Below are 21,483 nucleotides of genomic sequence, written 5' to 3' on the forward strand. Positions count from 1 at the left end.
GAGGGGGGGGGGGGGGGGGGGGGGTAGGTGGGGGGGGGGGGGGGGGAGGGGGGGAGGGGGGGGAGGGGGAGGGGAGGGAGGAAGGGGGAGAGAGAGAGGGAGGTAGGGAGAGAGGGAGGAAGGGAAAGGGGAAGGGGGAGAGGAGAGGGGGAGAGGAGGGAGATATAGGGAAAGAGAGCGCGAGAGAGGGATAGAGAACGAGAGGAAAAACGAGGGGGGGAGGAGGAGGAGGAGGAGGCCAAGAAGACGCATGCGCTGTCCCAGCCGAAGTCCATCTCGCGCACCTTTTCGCGCATGCTCCGCCCAGCCTGGGGGAAAGGAAGGGAAGAAGATGGCGGCCTCCTCTGTATGCCGGGTCGGCGGTGCCGCGGCTCGGGCCCTTTTGCGCGCCCGCGGCTCGGTGAGGCCTCACCCCTCTCCGGTCCAGCCCGACGTGCCAGTGCGGGAGGGGGGAAGGGGAACCATCTTGAAAGGGGGTGCCGTGGGGCGGGAGCACTCTCTAACCTGGGGCTGCGGGAAGGTCACAGGGTCACAGGTGGGTGGGCCGCGCACTGGGGCCGGGGCGAGGTCAAGGGGCGAGCGCCCCGCACGGCAGGGTGCAGGGGTGGGGCGGAATGGTCTAGGTGACCTTGGGAGACCTAGAGAGAGAGCCCTCGGGGTCCGAGACAAGGCGGCCCGGAGACCACAACGCAGAAAGGCGGGGCTGTGTAGGGTCCGAGCGCCGGCCCTGACCTTGGGTCCAGTTGTCCCCCTCCTCCGAGCCTCACTTTCCCCATCTGAATCTGACAGTGTTCACTGCACCTGGGAGAAGGTGCTTCCCCACACCAGGAGGGGCCTGTAGAAACCTGAGGGATGATGGCAGAAGTGGAAGTTGATAGTGTAGTGCAATGGGAAGGGCCCTGGCCTGGACCTGGGTTCGAATCCCCGCCAGAGATGAGAGGATCTTCCTACCATGTAACCTTCAAACGTAGTAGATATGGGGGATTTCCCTTTCCCTTGGACACCGCCTCACCTTGTTCCAGCTGTCACTGAGCATCACAGTGGTGTTTTTGGGTGACTCTCCCCATTCCTATCCTATTCCTAGAAGGAACAGTAGACACCTCTTCCCCCGTGACCCACACGCCAACAGGAAGGTGGGACTGGAGCTGAAGGAATGGCAGTTACTGGAGTTGATATCCCACATTTTTTAGCCCTAATTCGAGGGAGTAGCAGCCTTGGGGCAACCTGAACCACCTAGTCTATTCTCCTTCACATTTAAACCCAGACTTCAAGTCCCTACTTAAAGTAATGGGTATGTCATGTTCTTTTGGAGATAATCTTGAGGATTAGCAAAGTGTACTTAATTCAGGCTAGAAACAAGCCCAGGCACTGCCTGAAACACTAAAATACATGAGTGGTTTAGTATAGAGAAGGATCCTCATATGTATCAGGAATTTGGAATCCTTGGTTCTTTGCCACTCACGTGAGCTTGAGCCCTCTCTGGGCTTCAGTGTTCTCATTTATAAATAAGGGATTTGGACTAGGTAATCTCTTTATCAACTCTGACCTTAGATGATTCTGAACACTTTACAAAAAAATCCAGCCAATAGGGCCAACCTTCCAGGCCTTATGCTCCACTTTGGAAACCAGTGCTATGGAGGATAGAGAATATATTCACTGAGCACCTGTGAATTTGGTGGCCATGTGATTTTAAACTTTTTTTTATCAGTAACTATAAAGGTGTGCATCAGAATTTCAGATGAAACACAGGGATGGATTAGCTAACAAACTAGACAAGAGTGTCAGAATCCAAGAAAATCTTTACAGGCTAAATCTAACATGATGAAGTTTGATAGGAATAAATGTAAAGTCTTATATTTGGGTGCCAAACATCAACTTCACAAGTATAATATAAGGATGGTATAGTGAAATAGTAATTGGCCTGAAAAAGATCTGGCGTTTTTAGTAAACCACAAGATCAATATATGAGTCTGCAGTAGGATGTTGCAGCCAAAAAAACAAACAAACCGTAATGTGATCTTGGTCTGCATTAAGAGGGGCATAGAATCTGGGATTAGGGAGATACTTTATACTCTGCTCATGCAGACCTTGTGCATAGCATTGTGTTTCAGATTTGGTTACTATCGTCTGTGGAGAACTTGGATAAACTGAGAGTATAAGCATATCCAGACCGGGGTAACTAGGATAGTAATTTTGAGTCTGACAGGATCAGTTGAAAGAATTAGACATTTTTAACGTGTAGAAGACCCAGAGTATGCATATGGGGACACATCCTTCTCTCCCCTTGTTATTGAGTCATTTCAGTTATGTTTGGGCCTTTCTTGGCAAAGATTCTAGAATGGTTTGCATTTTCTTCTCCAGAACATTTTGCAGATCAGGAACTGAGGTAAGCAGGGTTAAGTCTAGTACGTGTCTGAAGCTAGATTTGAACTCATGAGGATGAGTCTTCCTGATTCCAAGGACAGTGCTTTATTCACTGCACTACCTAGCTGCTTGTTCCCCCCCTTACCCACCCCCCCAAATGTCTCTTAGTGTTTGAAGGGATATCTTGTGGAGGAGGGAGTATAAAACTTCTTTTTGGCTCCAGATGACAGAACCAGGAACAGTGTGCAGAAAGTTACTGCAAAAAGGCATATTTAGACTTGATGTTAGGAAAAACTTATTAACAATTAGAGCTGTCCAAAAATGGCAATGGACTGCCACTGTAGGTCATGCGTTTAGCCGTCTGTGGAGGTCTTTAAACAGAGGCTAGATATGTTATCCAGTTTGTTGGATATATTATAATTGGGGTTTCTGTTGGGTATCGGTTGGACTAGGTGGCCTCTAAGGTACTTTTCACCTCTCAAATTCTATTTTTTTTTTTGCTTGTTGACTATGGATCAGAGGGTGGTCCATTGCAGACCCAAACCTCCACCTTTAGTTGACTTGTGGCCAGTTTGAATTGCTGAGTCCTAAAATAATACATTATGCTGTTTTTATGAGAATAGTTGCTTGAGCCTCTTAATTTTACTATTTGTTAGCAGCTCTTAAAATTTAGGTAGAAAGGGGCGGCTACTAGGTGACTCAGTGAATAGAACACTGGCCCTGGAGTCAGCAGGACCTGAGTTCAAATTCGGCCTCAGACACGTAACACTTACTAGCCGTGTGATCTTGGGCAAGCCACTTAACCCCAATTGCCCTGTCTTCCCTCCTCTGAAAAGCAAAAAATAAATAAAAAATTTAGGTAGAAAAGGAGGAAGCTAAAGTTTGGGCTACAGTGAATTATTTTGAATTATCTATGGATTTTGATCTACTATTTTTCTGTTTCATATCACGAGACCAAATTGAGGGTTGTCTGTACTGGGTCTCTAGTGTTCTGACTTGAATTGTTCTTGTGAAAATCATTGTATCCATTTTCCTCATTTTCTCTGTACACTGTTGTACTCAAGCCAAGACTGTCCTGAATGGACTTCCCAGAGATTGCTTTGGGTTGCTGAGCAATGGGAGAGGCATTCGAACAGTCAAATTTTGATACAAATCATTGTGCTTAGTGCTCAGGGGAGAGGCAGTTAAAAGATACAGGCCTTGTCTTCCAAAGGCCATTCATTATGGGCGAGATAGAAGAATATGATATCAAATCATTCCTAGGTTTTGGTGTCAGGAGGGAAGAGAAAGTGGGTCAGGGGTTGTGTTTGTTAGATCAAGAATGGCTGAGGTCAGTATGGCTAGATTTGGGGCTGTTCTAATGACAATGTTATTTCTTCAGCCTTCTCTATTAAAGCTGCCCACAACTCGTAGTGCAGCTACCTTTGTTCAGACTCTCCAGAACATTCCAGCAACCCAGGTTACTACGTTGGACAATGGGCTCCGGGTGGCTTCTGAGGACTCCAGCCAACAAACCTGTACGGTAAGTTTGAAATGGGTTTCTTAGAAAGTTGGGTCATTGCTTACCACTGTTGGGGAGGAAATCTCATAAACCCCCACTCTAGGAATGGGCCAATTAGTTGACTGATGAGTAGGCATCTATGGGACCTCTATACTTTACCACTAATGGGCAGTGCCTCGCCTAGTATTGCCCTGTAGGACTAAAGGAATAGAATGCCAACAGCATACTCCTTGTGTCTAGAGCAAGTCGGAATTCTAGTCCTGGCTTTGCTGTAGACTCATTGTGTCAGCTTGGGTAAATTGCCTAATTTTTCTTCTCCGTAAAATCGGGACACCAGTACCAATCCTATAGTTCTTACTAGGTTGTTAATATAATATCTTTTTTTTTTTTTAAAGCAATCGGGGTTAAGTAACTTGCTCAAGGTTACACGGCCAGTTATTTCTGGGTGTGGTGCTGAGCATCTGAGCCTGGATTTGATCCAGGTCATCCCGACACTGAAGCCGGTGCTCTTACTCGCTGAGCCACCTGGCCGCCCCTTGTTAATATAATATCAATTGATCTACTTGAGTCATTGAAGAGAGGAAAATTATACAGTGTATAAAGTGATGACTATTTTCCTTTACCAATCCATCAATAAATATTTGAGGACTGTACCCTGTGGAAGATTTTGTGCCAGGTGACTTAATCTATCCTATAGCTCACCACAAAAGATGATTAAGGTATTAGCCTGAAATGAAGAGTAAGTTGCAATTCTAGACCTATGAAAAATTTTAACCTGTCAAAAATTTGCTGTTTACTCAGTGCAGAAATTGAAGCAGGCCTGCATAACATACCTCTCAGAGACCTGTTTTACAGCCTTCATTTTACATCTGCATTTTTCTTGGGCTACCTGAAATCCTTTCAAGGGCCACCCCAAATCCTTTTTCAGGCTGCAAGCAGTATGCTGCTGTAAGTAGCCTGAAGGCCAGATGTTGTGGAGTCCTGAATTAAAGATTTGGTCAAGGCATAACTTCTGTCCTCATAGAATTCAGGGTTTAGGAGGATGTGATATATATAGGGTAGTACATATATAATGGGTCATCAGGCCCTTCTAGACCCAGAGTTCTATAGTAGATTATAGATAACTGAATATCTTGATAGATTCTCCTTGGATACAAGTAAAGGTTATGTGAGGTCTGAGGGGGAAAGGGTCATTACCAAATGTAGAGATTATGGGAAGCATGTTAGAGGAAGTGGGATTTAAGTTAAGTTTGAAAGATGGGTGGAAATCCCAACATGTTGAGGGGAGAAGGGACATTCAGGGCATTGGGAGCAGTGTGAGCAAAGGAGGAGACTAGAAGGCACAAGAAGGATCAAAGGAGCAGAGTGTAGTGCAGTATGATCGGAGTGAATAGTATATGTTGGGGCACAGTGAGAGATAGGGCTGAAGAGCTGGATGACACCAGTTTGTGGGGAACCTTAAATACCAGGCAAAATATTTAAACTTTATTCACTGGAGTGTTGAGCAGAGCAGTGATTTGAACAGATCTGTGTATAACTTCAGAGACTTTAGTGAAACTCCTGGTGGTTTTCTTTATTCTTTCTCCTCCAGGTGGGAGTTTGGATAGATGTTGGCAGCCGCTATGAAAATGAAAACAACAATGGAGCTGGCTACTTTGTGGAACACTTGGCATTCAAGGTATGAATTGGTTAGGTCACTGTTCTCTAGAACCACAGACCCCAGAGACCCTTAAGTTTCTCAGTTTTTAGGACATTAATTTCTGCTTGATTCTGCTCTCCAGAGGATGTGTCTCTTCACATTGCATTATGTCACTTTATTTAAGAGTCAATGATGAAGGATTGACACTGGGTCTAAGCAAAATAAAGTGGCCTCTCGGAGCCCAGGTTGGCTCTGAAGTTTGGAGGAGGACATAGCTGGCAAGATCTGGGTTTTCCAGCTCTGCTCTGGAAATGTTCCAGAAGGTTTTTCCATTAGGACTTTCACTACTCTTGACCATTGCTCATCAGTCACTGAGTTTCAGCTTATGATACCAACTCCTCTGAGCTTTGTCTCCCTAGCTTTAGACATTTACTGCATCAAATCTAATTAACTTTGCCTCCTCCTGCTATTGCTCCTGTGACTGGATGCCCACAACCTGGCATATTCTTCTTCTTTCCCTCATTCTTGTTTATGACACACTGTACATCTTAAGAATGAATTTCCTGTGGCTTGTTTACAAGAAGAACGAAAATATATATTGAAACACTCATTTCACTTCAGCACTTAGTCTGGTACAGTCTGTGGACTCCTCAGAAGAATGTTTTTAAATGCATAAAATAAAGTACTTGTGATTATAAAATACAACCAGTTACATTGAAAACAGTTCTCAAATATTTAAAAAACAAGTTCATGAATCCCAGATTCAGAGTCCCTGCCATAGATAGTATTACTATATTTTATGAACAAAAGGGATAAGGAATTTTGTGCTGATGTTTGAAGGTTAGTTGGAAGATCTCTTGCTCTGAGCTGTCTCACAGAGGGCCCTTGTTTCTGTCCTCTTTTCTGACTGTTGAATTGGTACAGTCTGAAATGCTTTGGCTTTTCTTCTTCCCTGTTGGTTTGTTTTTAGGGTACAAAGAAGCGTCCTGGGAAAGCATTGGAAGAAGAAATAGAGAGGATGGGTGCCCATCTAAATGCTTATAGCACTCGGGAACACACTGCATACTATATTAAAGCACTGAGTAAGGACCTTCCTAAAGGTAAGCAGCCTTCTGTGTTCTCTATGTTTGGTATTGGAGAAAGAGATGTGGCTTGTTTTTCACAAAAGGCCAACTTGACAGGGCCTTTTGGAGACTCAGTTGTACCAAGAGGCATTTCATGTCTAAATTTGTAACTTGTGGTTTCCCTAACTGCAAGGCTTTGTAGGGAACAATGATATGTTGTCTAAAGAATGTTAGATTTGCAGTCCTAGGTTTGAATCCTGGCTCTGCGACTTCATATTTGTGTGAACTTGGGGAAGTGAGTTAACCACTTTGAGCTATAATTTCCTCATCTATTTAATGAAGGGGTTGTTAGACCTCTTATGTCTCTTCAGATCTAAATTTAGGATCTTCTAAAAGAAGTCTAAAGCAATATGATTATCTCATGTGACCTTGAACACTGCTGGAGCAGGAAGGACATGCTTGGTTCCTGATATTAATCAATCAGTCATTTATTGAGGGTTAAGTAGGTTTAGAATCCTATCTTTGGTACTGTGGGGAAATATAAGCAAAATAGGGTGTAGATCTGTTCTGTGGGAGCTTTCAGTTTGATTGATAATATGTCTACTTCAACAAATCTGTGACTTTGTTGGTGTGAATACTCCCTCTGTCAGAGGCAGGTCTTATTCTCACTTCTTTTTGATGAGGGATTTTGGCTGAAAGGTTCACCACCTGGTGACTGACCTTCTACATACTTAACCTGTGCATGTGTAGTAAGCTGGTCTTTCAGTGAAAGATGCTGTCCATCATTAGGCATAAGCTTCTCTAGCTTGGCTGGATCTGCTAGAGTTTGCCCTTCCCTGAGCATGGTTTTTACTCAGCAGTCAGTAAAGCTTTGTTAAGTGTCTGCTGTGTGCCAGGAACTGTGCTAAGTGCTTTGAGAACTCAGGATCACCTCCCTCCCATAATGCTACCTCAGAGGAGGGTGTGATTGAGGAGGCATGGAATGCTATGTTGTATGAGGTGACATGCTCTCATTGTTGCATGGGATCATTGAGTAAATGTAATGATGAAGGTGAAACAGTATGAAATCCATGGCAGAGTCTGGGAATTTGAAGTGCAGCATCTCATTTGCATATGATAATAATTTTGTTACACAAGTGGTTTGGTGTGTTGATGTTTCACAGGAGTTGAATCCCAGAGACCTGTAGCTTTGGCAGGGACCCTTCAGGAAAAGGGAGGTGTCATGTCTAACAATCAGCTTTCTAAAAGTAGAATGGGCTGCCTAAGAAGGTAGTGAATTCTGGTTAAAGCAGTTATTAAAGCCAGTGCTGTGTGACCACTTGCCAGGGAAATTGAGGGAGGAAGGGGAGGATTCATGCTTCAGATTTGAGTTGGTAGCTGACCTTTTAGATCCCTTCTTACTTTGAGAGTTTTTGTGTCATGGCTGTGGATACTTCTTCATGGAGCCTAACTAAATTTCCTTCGTTTGTCCAGAGTCCAGCATTGGAATGAGGCACTTTATTTTATGCCTGAAGAACTTGTCTCAAGCTTCTTTACCCTTTTCTTCTATTGATAATCTATAACAAGCTTGATCACCTGTAGCACTTTCCTCCTTTCCTATGTCCCACAAAATTTAAATCATCTGATGTTTATTAATTTCCTACTTGAATTGAATTGATTTGCTATAATAGCCAGAACATTGTCATTGGGATTAGAAGACATACACACACTCCAGTTAATGGGGTCAAAGCCTTCATACAGTTTAGTATGAAGTAGAGGGATAAGACACATACACAAAAAATAACCCATGTGTTTATAATTTAACAAGTGATAATTTGCCCCCTAGTTTGCCCTCTCAGTGTGGTATCCTCAGAAGGATCAGGGGTCAGAGGATTTGGGTTCTAATCATGGATGTGCTACTTAACAGCTCTGTTACCTTTCAGATAAATCATTTAGCCATGGACCCATTTCCTCATCTGTAAAATGAGGATGTTGGACTAGATAGATAGCACCTTAATTTGTATATTCTGGGTTATTTCCTTTTCTCCTTCTAGACCTAAGCCACAAAGAAAGTTTCTTATTAGGAATATTTATTAGAAAAGAATGATGATATCTGCCATTGTTATGAGAATTTGTAATATTTAGAAGTTCTCTGTAAATTAAAACTGAGAAGTATTAAGTTTTCTAATATTAAACATTCTTTGGTCTTTCTACCCTAATAGTTGTCATGACTTCATCGTGACCCTCCCCAACCTTTTACCTGCTCTCAGTTACAAACTATGATCTTTCCCAAGAATCTCTGCTCAGCCTTTGACTCTACCTATCTTCAGATTGTTTCCTTAGTACATTGATGGGATTGCATTAAGGGCCAAATGCCCTTCTGTGACTGAAATACCTTTTTGTCCTCAAGGTTCTCCATCCATAATAATGTATGATCAATATGTTATAAATTATTGGGGATAGGAGGTAAATTTTTGTAGACAGATATCTTCTATTTCATGCCAGAGAAAACGAAGAAATAACTCTATTTATGTGATTGCAGTTTCTTGTTCTAGCCAAGAATAATGTGCATGTGTCTGTGTTGGTGGTGGAGGTGGGGAGCATAGTGATTACCACCAGGTCTTTTCATCGCACACCACTAACTCATTCACTTGTCACCCAATGTCAGGTTGGTAAGACTTCTAGGGTAGGAATGCTTCCACATGTACCTTACTCTCTTACTCTGTGTAATGTGTGTCTTATAGCTGTTGAAATCTTGGGTGACATTGTGCAGAACTGCAGCTTGGAGGACTCTCAGATTGAGAAGGAGCGAAATGTGATTCTTCAAGAAATGCAGGAGAATGACAACTCCTTGCGGGATGTGGTATTTGACTATCTTCATGCCACTGCTTACCAAGGCACTCCGCTTGCCCAGGCTGTGGAAGGACCTAGTGAGAATGCCAAGTGAGAATTCATTGCAAAGGGGCAGTCATGTTCTGGAGCACCGGCTGTGTGCAGGAACTCTGTGCTTTATCCTGGGGGGGGGGGGGTGGGGGGTGCCGGGCAGGATAGGGCAACACATGGAAGCTTATCCAGGCACAGATGACAGACGTGCCTGAAGCCATGGAAACTTATACATTTAAATGAATCTTGCCTTTCAGAGGGTTGGTTCCCCTTGGGAGGGTTGCAGTCATTCTAACTACTGTGATTGAACAGAAAGAAACATGACTCAGAGCCATTTCTTCAGTGCCTTTAGCACCTTGTTTTGATCATCCTCAGTAGGAGCAAATCTTAGGCATTTGAGGGTGGATTTGATATTTGGAAACAGCCAAAGTCATCCTGAGCCATGTCTGGTGAATAAGGCTGGGGATACTGGTTTGGGTGCAAAATGAGGTTTGAGTTCTGAAGGTAGTTCTCAGAGGAGTCCAGACATACATTGTGGCATCAATCTTAGAATAGGTGTATGACCTCCTAAAGGGAAGCCTCTTTTCTTTTGGGGACCTTTGTTTTATCTGTAACATGTAAGGATTGGACTAGGTAACTTCTACTGATACTCTATGCTCCTGAGGTCCCCTTGAGCTCAGATAGGTTTTGATTCTGTGACTACTCTGACACCTCTAAGGATATATGAATTCTGATGTGTTGGCTGTTATCTGGTAATCAAACCTCATGTAGAACTAATGGCCAGCCATTTGCTGATCAGAGTGTTAGGACCCTGGTACCAGGCTAGGGCAAGGAGATGGGTGGGGAAGAGGGTGTGCTGGGGCTATGCTGAGTTGTGTTTTCTCTTCTGGAGCCCTCAGAGGACATGGGCCTGGAGCAGGGAGCCTCAGTCTGTGGGAGGATGCCATTCTTATGCTTTACCTAGCCAGCCTCTGGTCAAGTTTATAATGATGATAGTGGTATTTTTCACCATTCCTACCATTTAGATCGGGCTTTAACGTTATCCAGTGTTTCCATATGATTGCACATGTATAACCTATGTCTGATTACTTGCCATCTCAGGGGGGGGGTTGGGAGGGATAGGATTTGAAACTCAAAACTTAAAAAACAAACAAACCACCAAATGTTAAAAAAATAGCTTTAACATATTATTGGGAGAAATGAGAAAATACATATTTTAAAAAAAAGTTATCCAGTGTTTTCCTCACAACAACCCTCTGAGGTATGTAGTGCACTTATTGTCTCTCTTTTATAAGTGAGAAAATTGAGGCTTCTTAGGTGATGTGATCCTTTCATCCAGTAGGTACTTGACCAAGGTCTCTTTTGAACCCTACTTTATTACTATTCCTACTTGTAGAGTATACTGTTTACCCATATTTACCAAAACCTTCCCACAAATTTTTCTAAGAGTACTGGCTCTGGAGTCAGAAGACCTTGTTCAGATCCCACTTTTTTTTTTTCTAATCAAATGCTTTAACTAGAAAGTTTACATCATTCATTTCTGCAAGATTTTGGGTTACAAATTTTCTCCCTGTTTTTCCCCTACCCACCACCCAAAAATAGCGGTCTCACAGGATATCCCCTCCTCCAATCTGTTCTCTCCCATATCTTCTCCCATACTCCCTCTGACTTTCCAGTAGTGCACGGAGTGCCCCAGTGCCTGTATATCTTATTTCCCAGTTACATGTAACCAAATATTAATAATAGTATATATTTTAAACATTTGATTTTAAAACTTTGAATTCCAGATTCGTTCCCTTCCTCCCTTGTTACCCACCCTTACTGGGAAGATAAGCAATTCATTATAGGTAGTGTAGCTATGCAGAACATTTCCATAGTGGATATATTGTAAAAGACTGACTATATTTCCCTCCCTCCTATTCCACCTCCCACTGGTTCTATTCTCTACTTTGATCCTGTCCCTTTTCAAAAGTGGGTGCTTCCAACTTCCCTCCCCCCAGCCTGCCCTCCCTTCCATCATCCTCCCTCTCATCCCCTTCCCCCCTACTCTCCTGTAGGGTGAGATACCCTATTTAGTGTGTATGTCATTCCTTCCCTAAGCCAAATTCAATGAGAATAAGGTTGACTCCTTCCCTTTTACCTTCATGTTCTTCCCCTCCATTTTAACAGTTTTCCCTTGCCTCTTCTATGTGAGATAGTTTACCCCATTCTCTCTCCCCAACTCCTCTCATTATATTCCTCTCTCACTTCTTAATTTCACCTTTTAAGGATTATCCCTTCCTATTAAATTGATCCTGTGCCCTCTATCTATGTATACCTGTACACATATATACACACACTCACATATGTATTCATACACCTGTATATCCTCCTATATAGACATATATAATGTATGTGTATATATATATATATATATATGTATATACACACACACATTTCTTTCTGCTTCATCTATTCTCATACTGAGAAGAGTTTAATAAGTTACAATTACCAGATCCTACTTCTGGTATTTAATTATTTGTATGACCTTGGACAAGTCACTGAACCTTCCTGGGTCTCAGTTTCCTCATCTGTAAAGTGATGAGGTTGTACTAAATGACCTCTGAGATCACTTCCAGCTCTCTATGTATCTCATATGCTGAACTTGTCATTGTCCTTTTCAGGAAACTGTCCAGGCAAGACTTGGCTGAGTTTATTGATACTTTCTACAAGGCCCCTCGAATGGTGCTGGCTGCTGCAGGAGGTGAGTGTGGAGCGGGCCTCCTTTTTTAAGGTACTAGGCCAGATAGAAGGTGAAGGCCCACCAATATACAAGCGTCTGTGGCACTACACAGGGTGGTGAGGCAGTTCTATCTAGAGCCTAGTGAGGGCATTGGTGTGGGGCATGGTGATAGAAAGGGAAGGACTGTGAGGTCACTCATCATCCTGTATCTCCTTTCATCTCAGTTTGTTAGCCCTACTCTGCCACCTTTATTTATCCCATCCTTTTTGCCTTTCTTGAAGACCCCCTCCACTCTCCCCTGAATCACACGCTTTGCTGTACCTCACCCCCAGTCGCCTCATGGTCTGCGCCCATTTTCTAGCCGCTTTGTTTTCTCCCTGTCATGTTTTAGTTTGTACCTTTTCTTTGACTCACCTACAGAGGCAGCATCCAAGTGATTTAGCTGAGGGTGCTTTGTAAGAGGACTCAAGACTGAAGGTTGGAAGTGGTTCTTCATTTGTAAGTGAAGCTACCACCCAGCTACATGTGTGCTGGAGTTTGATTGTCCTCTGAGAGGCTTGAACTCTTCAAGGTCTGGGGTAGAAGAACAAATCATAATGGATCCAGGCCTGATATTTTTCCGGATTTGATCTTTCATCAGCTTTATTCTCAAAAGGTTGCCCTTCCTGATCTGAGGAGTTTGGGTTTTTCCAGCCATTGTCTTTCCATATGTATTCTGGGTCTGTGACTCTGACTCTGACTAAACTGTCTCCCTTGGGGTGAAGGCTGGAGGTTTGGGTATGTAGCAAAGGTCATTGAAGGATCATAGCATTGAGGACATCATGTTACCTCTTCTGCCTTCCCTGACCAGGTGTGGAACACAAGCAGCTAGTGGACCTTGCTCAGAAGCATTTTGGCAGTGTCCCCATGGCATACGCTGAGGATGCTGTGCCTCTCCTTTCATCCTGCCGCTTCACAGGCAGTGAGGTATGCTTTTCAAGCGGGTGCTTCCTGGCTTTAGAGAGAAGGGTTTGGGGATATTGAATTAATTATTTTTCATTTTTGTATCCCTAGTTTGTGTCTTGAATGTTGTTGGCGGTCAGTTGTTTCAGTTGTGCCCGACTTTTTTGTTACTCCATTTGGGGTTTTCATGGAGAAAATTCTGGCATGGTTTGCCATTTCCTTATCCAGCTCATCTTGCAGATGAGGAACTAAGGCAATCAGAACTAAGTGATTTGCCCAGGGTCATACAGCTAGTAAATGTCTGAAGCCAGATTTGAACTTGGGAAGATGAGTGTTACTGACTTCAAGCCCTGCACTCTATTGACTTTGAAACCTACCTGCCTTGAATGTAATAAGCACTTAACTTGAATTGTGTATTGGCCTTACCACAGGACATGTGCCCATATTGGCCATTCTGCCTAAATGTAGTAGAGACTTACTACACAAAGTTGGTCATTCGGGTGTGAATTGTTTTGACCACCATAATTTATGAAGCCATTTACTGTGGCTTGTAGGGGTTGTGATCTATTAGGGAAATAAATACTGGCACTTGAGAACATCATGCATTTTTAAGTACTGCAGAAATATGTCCCCAAATTTATTTTCACCTAGACCACTTATGACAAGCCTATGTCCAAATTTGGCCAATTATGCAAGTTAGTGATACGGGATTTGGGGGAGGGGAGGCCTGTTGTTAAACTTGTGTGACCCAAGAGGCAAAGAAAAACAAGGTGGCTCTTATAAGCCCTCTACTTTTATAAGTATCTTCATACTGAAAATTGAAAGGCTCAAATTTATCAGAGACAGATTTTACAGCTGCACAAGGCCATCATCACTGCCTTTCCTGCTGGGGATCGTGTTTGTGAATAGCCATAGTGACCTTGGGCAAGACTGCAAGCAAAGACTCATTCTCTGGCCAGTTTGATGGGATAGTCTTCCTTTTAGACCAGAATTCTTAACCTTTTTTTATATCGTAGAACCCCTCTGGCAGTCTGGTGAAGCCTATAGACATTTCTCAGAATAATATTTGTTGGGACGGCTAGGTGGCACAGTGAATAGAGCACTGGCCCTGGAGTCAGGAGAACCTGAGTTCAAATCCAGCCTCAGACACTTAACACGTACTAGCTGTGTGACCTTGGGCAAGTTACTTAACCCCAGTTGCCCTGCCTTCCCTGCTCCAAAACAAACAGAAAGAATAATATTTTTTGTGTACATCCATAATTGAAAAAAATCCTAAATTTCAGTTAGAGATTGGTGAATAAAGGTGTAGTTTTTTCCCCCATCTAAGTTCATTTCTCTCCCTCTCCCCCAGTCTGTCTTCTGATCCCAAATCTAGATTGAGTTGGAAGCAGGAGGGCCTTGAATCTCCTCCTCCTTCACTCCTCAGTTGCCATTCTGATTGTAAATTCCTTGGGAGCAGGGCCTTAGCCTTCTCTACTGTATTTCCCTAATAAGGCCTGGCACAGGGGATAGTGCTTGTGGGATGAATTTGTAAAGCCGTGTGCCTGACCATCCCAGAGAAGTCAGGTAATCACTCTAGAATGTGCTTTCTGAAGACCTTGAGCAGTAACATCTCTTTGTGAACCTCCTTTTGACCCTCTCTTCCTGTTTCAGATCCGTCACCGGGATGATGCTATGCCTCTCGCTCATGTGGCTATGGCAGTTGAGGGCCCAGGCTGGGCCAACCCTGATAATATTGCACTCTCAATAGCCAACTCGATCATTGGTCACTATGACTGTACCTATGGAGGGGGCGTGGTAAGGACCTGGATTCTCTACTCTCTGTTTGTGGGGGTATAGTGCTTGTAAGTCCCTGGCTTTTGGCAGGGGCTCCCAAGGGAGTGGGTGCCATGAAGGGCTTGGGAAAGGGATGGAGGGAGGCATAAGGAACGGCTGTGTATGAGGTCTTCCCTTCTGCAGTCCCAGGTTGATTTCTTTGTGTTTGGGATAGTGAGAGAGTGAGCAAAGCAGCAAGTTCTTGGGCTGATACTGTATAAAGGGGAAATTACTGTTGATGTTTATTTACTTGGGCCCTTTTTCCCTCGAATCTTTTTTTTTTTTTTAAGCAATCAGGGTTAAGTAACTTGCTCAAGGTTACACGCCCAGGTGTTTCTGGGTGGGTGCTAAGTGTCTGAGCCCGGGATTCGATCTTCAGGTCGTCCTGACACTGGAGCTGGTGCTCTTACTCACTGTGCTACCTGGCCGCCCCTCCCTTGAATCTTTTCATACAAAATGGAGCTTGTATTGAATTTGACTAAAAATGAAAACCTGTCTGGGGCTATGGGTCAGAATATAGCATATAAAAGGATGAAGTTGCCTCCTAAGAAGGGTCCTGAGATGCTTGGGAGGATGGAACTCTTAAGAGAGGAGGGTAGCATGGAGTGGACCACAGAGGGTAGAAAACTAGCAATAAAGCCTCCTCAGGAAGGAAGGATGTAAAGAACTGTGTAAAGCTTGCACTCCTTTCTGAAGAAGGGTAAGGAGGGAAGCCCAGCATGAGTGCCTGTTTGCTTTTATGCTGACTTGGGTATTCTTGGTGAGACCCTTTTTAAGGTTTCAGTGAATAAAAATGGCCCTTCTCTATCCTTTCTGTTGAGTCTGCTACTGAAGAGGGTTAGGGAGCCCAGAGGGACCAGGAAAGACTATAACTGCCCTTCCTACAGACACTGGGCCCAGGAAGGGGGCAGGGGATGGTGAGTGCTAGTTATCTAGGAGCTATTGTTTCTGCTCTTCTAACATAGAGGGTTGGAATGTATGACTTTTTGTTAAAGAATGGGCTGATATTAAGGTGATGCTCAAATCTGATTTGGTTATAGCACCAGTCGAGTCCATTAGCATCTGTTTCTGTGGCAAACAAGCTCTGCCAGAGTTTCCAGACCTTCAACATCTGCTACTCAGAAACCGGCTTGTTTGGCATCCATTTTGTCACTGATAAAATGAACATAGATGATATGGTATTCTTCCTTCAGGGCCAGTGGTAAGTGTATTCTAAGAAAAGGCTAGTTCTTGGCCCTTCTCTGTGGGCCCTATAGTATTGGACCTGTGTGTCTGGAGGTTGCCTCTGGCTACAAGTTTATCATTGCCTCAGTGTTAGGTTTTGCAGATGACTTTTTTAAAGCTCTGCACAATTCTCAGCCATAGAATCCCTCCCCTTCACCCTCTCTACCCTGCATTTTGTACATGAGGAATCTGAGGTCCAGGGTGGTAAAATGACTTGCCAAAGGTCACAAGCTAGGGGTGGGATTTGAACTTAGTCCTCTTACTCGAAACGTCTTTCTAGTGTGGCACTCTATCTCAGACCAGGGATAGAGGTCCTCCCATTTAGAAGTTCAAAGTGGTGGTAATTGTACAGTTAATTGGGAGCCATAGATTCTGTATACCGCTGAATATGAATAATGATGTAAACGTTCTTGTCTAGGATGCGTCTGTGTACCAGTGCCACTGAAAGTGAAGTGATGCGGGGCAAAAACATCCTGAGGAATGCTTTGGTGTCTCATCTGGATGGTATGTCTACTAGAAGGTGACTGCAGTGTTGCTGCTGCATCTGAATTTGGGTGATCTCAGAGGAGGATGAGGAGGAGGCAAGAAGAGACATGTGGAAATGATGTTCTTTCGAGATCCCTTCCGTGTTTTAGCCTTTCTGGTCCCAGCAGCATTCACAACCTGACTTTTCCTTAGTAGGCTCTTTCTGTTTTCCTTGTGTGCATCAAGAAGCCTCCACCACAGTCCTTGGGTGCCTTGTCATGGTGCAGTGGTGACTGTGGTTTCTTAAGCCTCTACTGGCAGGACATAGACTCCGGCCTAGATTGTGTCTGTTTCCTGAGGACTATCCTAGCTAAGTGTTATAATGTCACAGAAAGAACCAGAGGGAATGTTGGCAGTTATCTAGTCCGGCCCCTTCATTTTATCAATGACAAATCCAAAGAAAGTTTAAAAAACAAAACCCAAAGAAGTTTAAGTGACAAGGTCACTTTGGTTTTTAGTTACCAACCTGGGAGTTGACCTGAAGCCTTCTGACTCCCAAGTCTTGCACCCTTTCCACTGCTCAGAAGTTGGGCCACTACTATGGTGGTGATTTTTTGGTTACAGGATTTTATGAACAATCTACCAAGTGCTGGACAATGAAAAGAATGCTGGAGTCTAGAGAGCTGGGCTTGAGCGCTGGCACTTGATGTATGACCACTGGTAGCAAGTCATTTGGTTTTTCTGAGTCTCCTTTTCTTGATATGTAAAGTGTGGGTCAGAGTACTTTCCTACTTAACGAGTAGGGTTTTTTTTTTAAGTTTTTTTAACTTTCCTAACTTAATGAGGTTATTGTGAGGAAAGTACTTTTAACCCTGAAAATACCAAAATGCTCATAGAGGATATAGACAAAAAGCCTTTATTCCATTGGGGGGGGGAAACAAGACGCTCCTCTAGGACCGAGGAGACCCAAGGCATGGAGGTTAAGCCATGATACATATAGTTGTGGGTAGAAAAAGAATTAAGGAGAAGTTTCATTCTGTACCGGTAATTCTAAAATGATGAAATTGTATCAGTGTGGTCATAGTGAGCAAACACTTAATAAGATCGTAGACTTAAGAGCACAAAAGGCCTGTAGAGGTTGTCTGATCCAGTTACCTCATTTTGCAGATGAGGAACCTAAGGCCCCAAAAGATTTAGTGACATGGCTGGGGTCAGATAGGATGGGTCAGGCTCCCAGATCAAATCTAGGCCTTCTGATTGCAAATCCAACATTCTGCTATACCAGACTGCTTGTTCCCTTCAGGGAACTTGTGGTGGCCACATGTTACACATTTTGAACTAGAACATTATTTGGAATTACCTGATCTGAATAAACCCATAGAAAATTGAGCTGACCCTATTTAACGAAAAGCATCTTCATCTTCAGTAGGCACGTAGAGAAGTAGTTGCTTTCCTTTTGGAAAATCCTGGAATAACGCTTTGATGTAGTATACTGTGTTCTCCTGAATTTTAGGAACATTTAGATGAGATCTCTTGCTCTCTAATTCCTCTTCCATTATGCTCCCAGGCAATTCTTGCCTTTGAAATATTAAGTGATTTCTTTATTCAGGGGAGATAATGTTAGCTAAATCACTCCCTGATTTATGGAGAATTTCATTTTTTAGCTGTGAAATCCATTGTGCTTCTTTATATTGTAAAGGTATTTGATTTGGAACCAGAAGAATGGAAAGAGCTTTCGCATTGGTACTCTTTTTGAGTCTTTCATTAGAACAATTCTTTCTGCAGGTACCACCCCTGTGTGTGAAGACATTGGACGTAGCCTTCTCACTTATGGCCGCCGCATACCTTTGTCTGAATGGGAGAGCCGGATTTCGGTGCGTAAAGACTGGGGTAGGAGGACCAGGGGCTGCTTTGGAGACCAATTTCTTAACAGCATTTTTAACACTTTTGCTTTGGGGAGGGGTGTGTGTTTCTTCTGTTTATCTGTGTGGCTATGAGCAATTGGCCCAGCAGGCTGAAAGAGACCAGTTTTTACCTCTAATAGGGTTCAGGTAAAGGAAGAATTGGCATCATTGCTTTAGTGGGCACAGAATAGGCACGTGCAGGCACTCCAGGGCCTGTGTAGCATTCCTGGTTCTTTCTCTGGGCACAAGACCTATTGCCAAGAACTGTAGTCTGCCTAAGGTATGCTTTCTTGGCCAGTCTTCAAAAGACTGTGGGTTTTGTGCAGTGAACCCTGTGAACCTGAGCCCAGAAAGCACTTGAATTAGGCCTTCCTCAGAAATTGGCCCAGTTGACTGATTACCTCTGTTTTGCTCTTCAGTTGAGGTCATTGCAGGAATTAGCAGTTCTTTCTTCTTGCTTGGTACTCCAGTAACCCTAGGTGAGATTACCTCCACTCTTCCTGGTGGCCAGTTGGGCAAGTGTCCCCTGGCACCTTGTGGGCACCTATTCCAAGGACAGAGAAGCCCTTTGTTCTAGTGGTCCATTGGACTGCAGTCGGCTCTTACTCGAAGGCAGATTTGCTGGGACCCATAGCAGCTGAATTACCTTTTTTTGTTGGAACTGGAATTCCAGAGATAATTCTGAACATAATTCTATCTTCAGAAGTTCAGCAGAGGAACATGTTGCCCACTTTCCCTTGTTTGTTAATCTGCTGCTGTTGCTTGAATACATGGGCTGAGGGAGAGTTTCAGCTGTAAGTGAGGGAGCTATTTTAGTATCCTGTCTCTCCTATAATGAAGCCTTCCTTGGTGTTTCCCAAGACTAAGAAGGGTCTAATGGCAGCTCACTTGGGGTGCTCAAGAGGCCAGGGAGGGGTTGGATAGGTGAGTTACTCCTTCCTGACCCCTCACCTGTATAATTGATAGCATGGAAGGGCCAGTGAGAGAGAAGGACAGAGAGGGAGTGAATAGTTGGAGGAGGCTTAGGGAGTCCATGGGCTAGTTATTTTGAGGCTGGGGAATATAGACTGAGGAGACCAGAGGCTGGTAGCACAATTGTTGGATTAGCCTCTGTTCTGCTGGCTCTGAGTTGAAATTTGCTTGTAGTAATCTTTGCTGTCTTCTTCATCTGAATAGGCTACATCCTACTTTCTTAAGAGTCTACTTACCAGGAATTCTTTTGGTAGCAATTAGTCTAATTAGGCAGTTTTAAAACATTCTGTGTGAACAGAAGAATTGGCAAAATTGTCTTGGCAAAGAAACTAACAAAGAAAATTTCAGGGTCAGATGTGTTGTTGATTTTGAAACCTTGTTATTGTGGGGGTTAAGCTTGGTCTTATGTCTCTCAGAAAGCTGACTTCCTGCCCATTTGACATTTGCTCCTCCTAGGAGATTGATGCTAGCGTTGTTCGAGAAGTCTGCTCCAAATACTTGTATGACCAGTGCCCCGCAGTGGCTGCAGTGGGTGAGTAGTTCATAGGCTGTCATCTCCACTCAAGTGAGGCAGGCAGTTGACTGGGGCTGGGACTAGGAATTTTTTTTTGTTAAGGAGGCTCCCTTTCCTTTACTTGGGTGTGGGTTTACAAAGAGGAGGAGCTTGGTATTTGTTTTAACTTTTTTTTTCCCCTTTGAATTTCTGCCAGGTTTTCAAAGTCAGATTAATGACTTCCCCTTTTTTCTCCATCATTTGGACTGAGGCACATTTCTGCCTCACCAGATTGAAGCAGAGAGAAAGGCAGTCTTTTTGGAAATTGGGGGACTAAAAATCACCTCCCTGTGGGACTAAAAGCCACCTCCTTATGGGAGGTTCTACATCTCAGGCAGAGGAAATAGGGCCCTGAAGTAAAGGAGGGAGGGATCCCTGCCTCCCCATTGCCCTGGCCACGCCCTGTTCAGAGTAGCTCCAAGATGCTGCTCTGACATGTTTGCTTGTCAGTCAAAGGGAGTTCCATCAGAAACCTGCCCCAGCAGCTCCCTTCCCGCTCTTACTGATCAGGTGGTGAATTTTCTTCCCTCATGGTTCTTTTTAAGGGGTAACTTTGGTCTTCCCCACTGAACTGAGGTGAAGAAGGCCCTTGAGATTGATGCATTGTACAGAGGGAAAAAGGCTCTTGGGTAGGGGCAGAATACTGTGGGTCTTAGAGGGGTAGAGAATTAGGTCATGGTTAGGGATCTGGGACAACAGGGTGATGCCAAGCTCTGAGCTTGAAGGAACAGGCTCGTTGCCTCCTGCAGCTGAACATTCTCTTCCTTCTTGGCTCACGTTTCAGGCAGCTTGCCCGCCTCATTCACTCCTTCCAAGGCCTGCTGATCATCCCTGAGGCCAGGTGTCCTGTGCTGGGTGGGGAGGGAAGGGTGCAGAGCTGTGACAAGCCCTTCAGTGGGTCTCTGCAGACAGTGCCTTAGGCTGACTAACTGACGGCTCTGTTCCCTCAGGTCCCATCGAACAACTCCCTGACTACAACCGGATCCGCAGTGGCATGTTCTGGCTGAGGTTTTAGGGGCCACGCCTGTTTGAGGGTGGGAGCTGTGAGACCCAGGTCCCTGGAGGCACTCTGCTCAGGAAGACTCCCTCCAACACCTCTGCTGGGTAACAGCCACCCAGGTTCTTGGGTGAGCAGTCCTGTCTCAGATCATGTTTAAATAAAAGTAATTTAACTTGAACCATAGGGTTTTCTTAATAAAACGCTGTATTACCATCATTCAGTACATCAATTCTTCATTTTTATTAAGTACCTACTATGTGCCAAGCCCTGTGCTACAAAAATTGTCCCTGCCCTTAAGGAACTTCTGTTCTCATGGGAGAGAAGACATGTACATAAGTGGGTATGTACATGATACAGAGTGGATGGAAAGTAACCTTAGAGGAGAAGGGAAGAGGGGGAGGGAGGCGGATCAGGAAAGACCTCCTGTAGAACACTTGAACATTTAAATGCCCAAGG

At 44.1% G+C, this 21,483-nt stretch overlaps 1 protein-coding gene across 1 annotated transcript; it reads left to right on the forward strand.

The window, feature by feature from the left end:
• The first annotated feature begins 235 nt into the window (after window positions 1-235).
• UQCRC1 (ubiquinol-cytochrome c reductase core protein 1) lies at window positions 236-21,243 on the forward strand. The gene is made up of 13 exons (XM_069095786.1): window positions 236-400; window positions 3,746-3,886; window positions 5,457-5,543; window positions 6,475-6,604; window positions 9,292-9,490; window positions 12,094-12,173; window positions 13,003-13,118; window positions 14,748-14,891; window positions 15,950-16,110; window positions 16,552-16,637; window positions 18,384-18,472; window positions 19,931-20,006; window positions 20,978-21,243. The coding sequence occupies exons 1-13, from the start codon at window positions 251-253 to the stop codon at window positions 21,040-21,042; spliced, it is 1,524 nt and encodes a 507-aa protein (XP_068951887.1). The 5' UTR covers window positions 236-250; the 3' UTR covers window positions 21,043-21,243.
• Window positions 21,244-21,483: the final 240 nt, after the last annotated feature.

The sequence above is a fragment of the Petaurus breviceps genome, unplaced genomic scaffold (assembly GCF_028583685.1).
Source record: "Petaurus breviceps papuanus isolate PSGF00001 unplaced genomic scaffold, PetGlider_PUasm1.0 227, whole genome shotgun sequence".
NCBI lineage: Eukaryota > Metazoa > Chordata > Mammalia > Diprotodontia > Petauridae > Petaurus > Petaurus breviceps.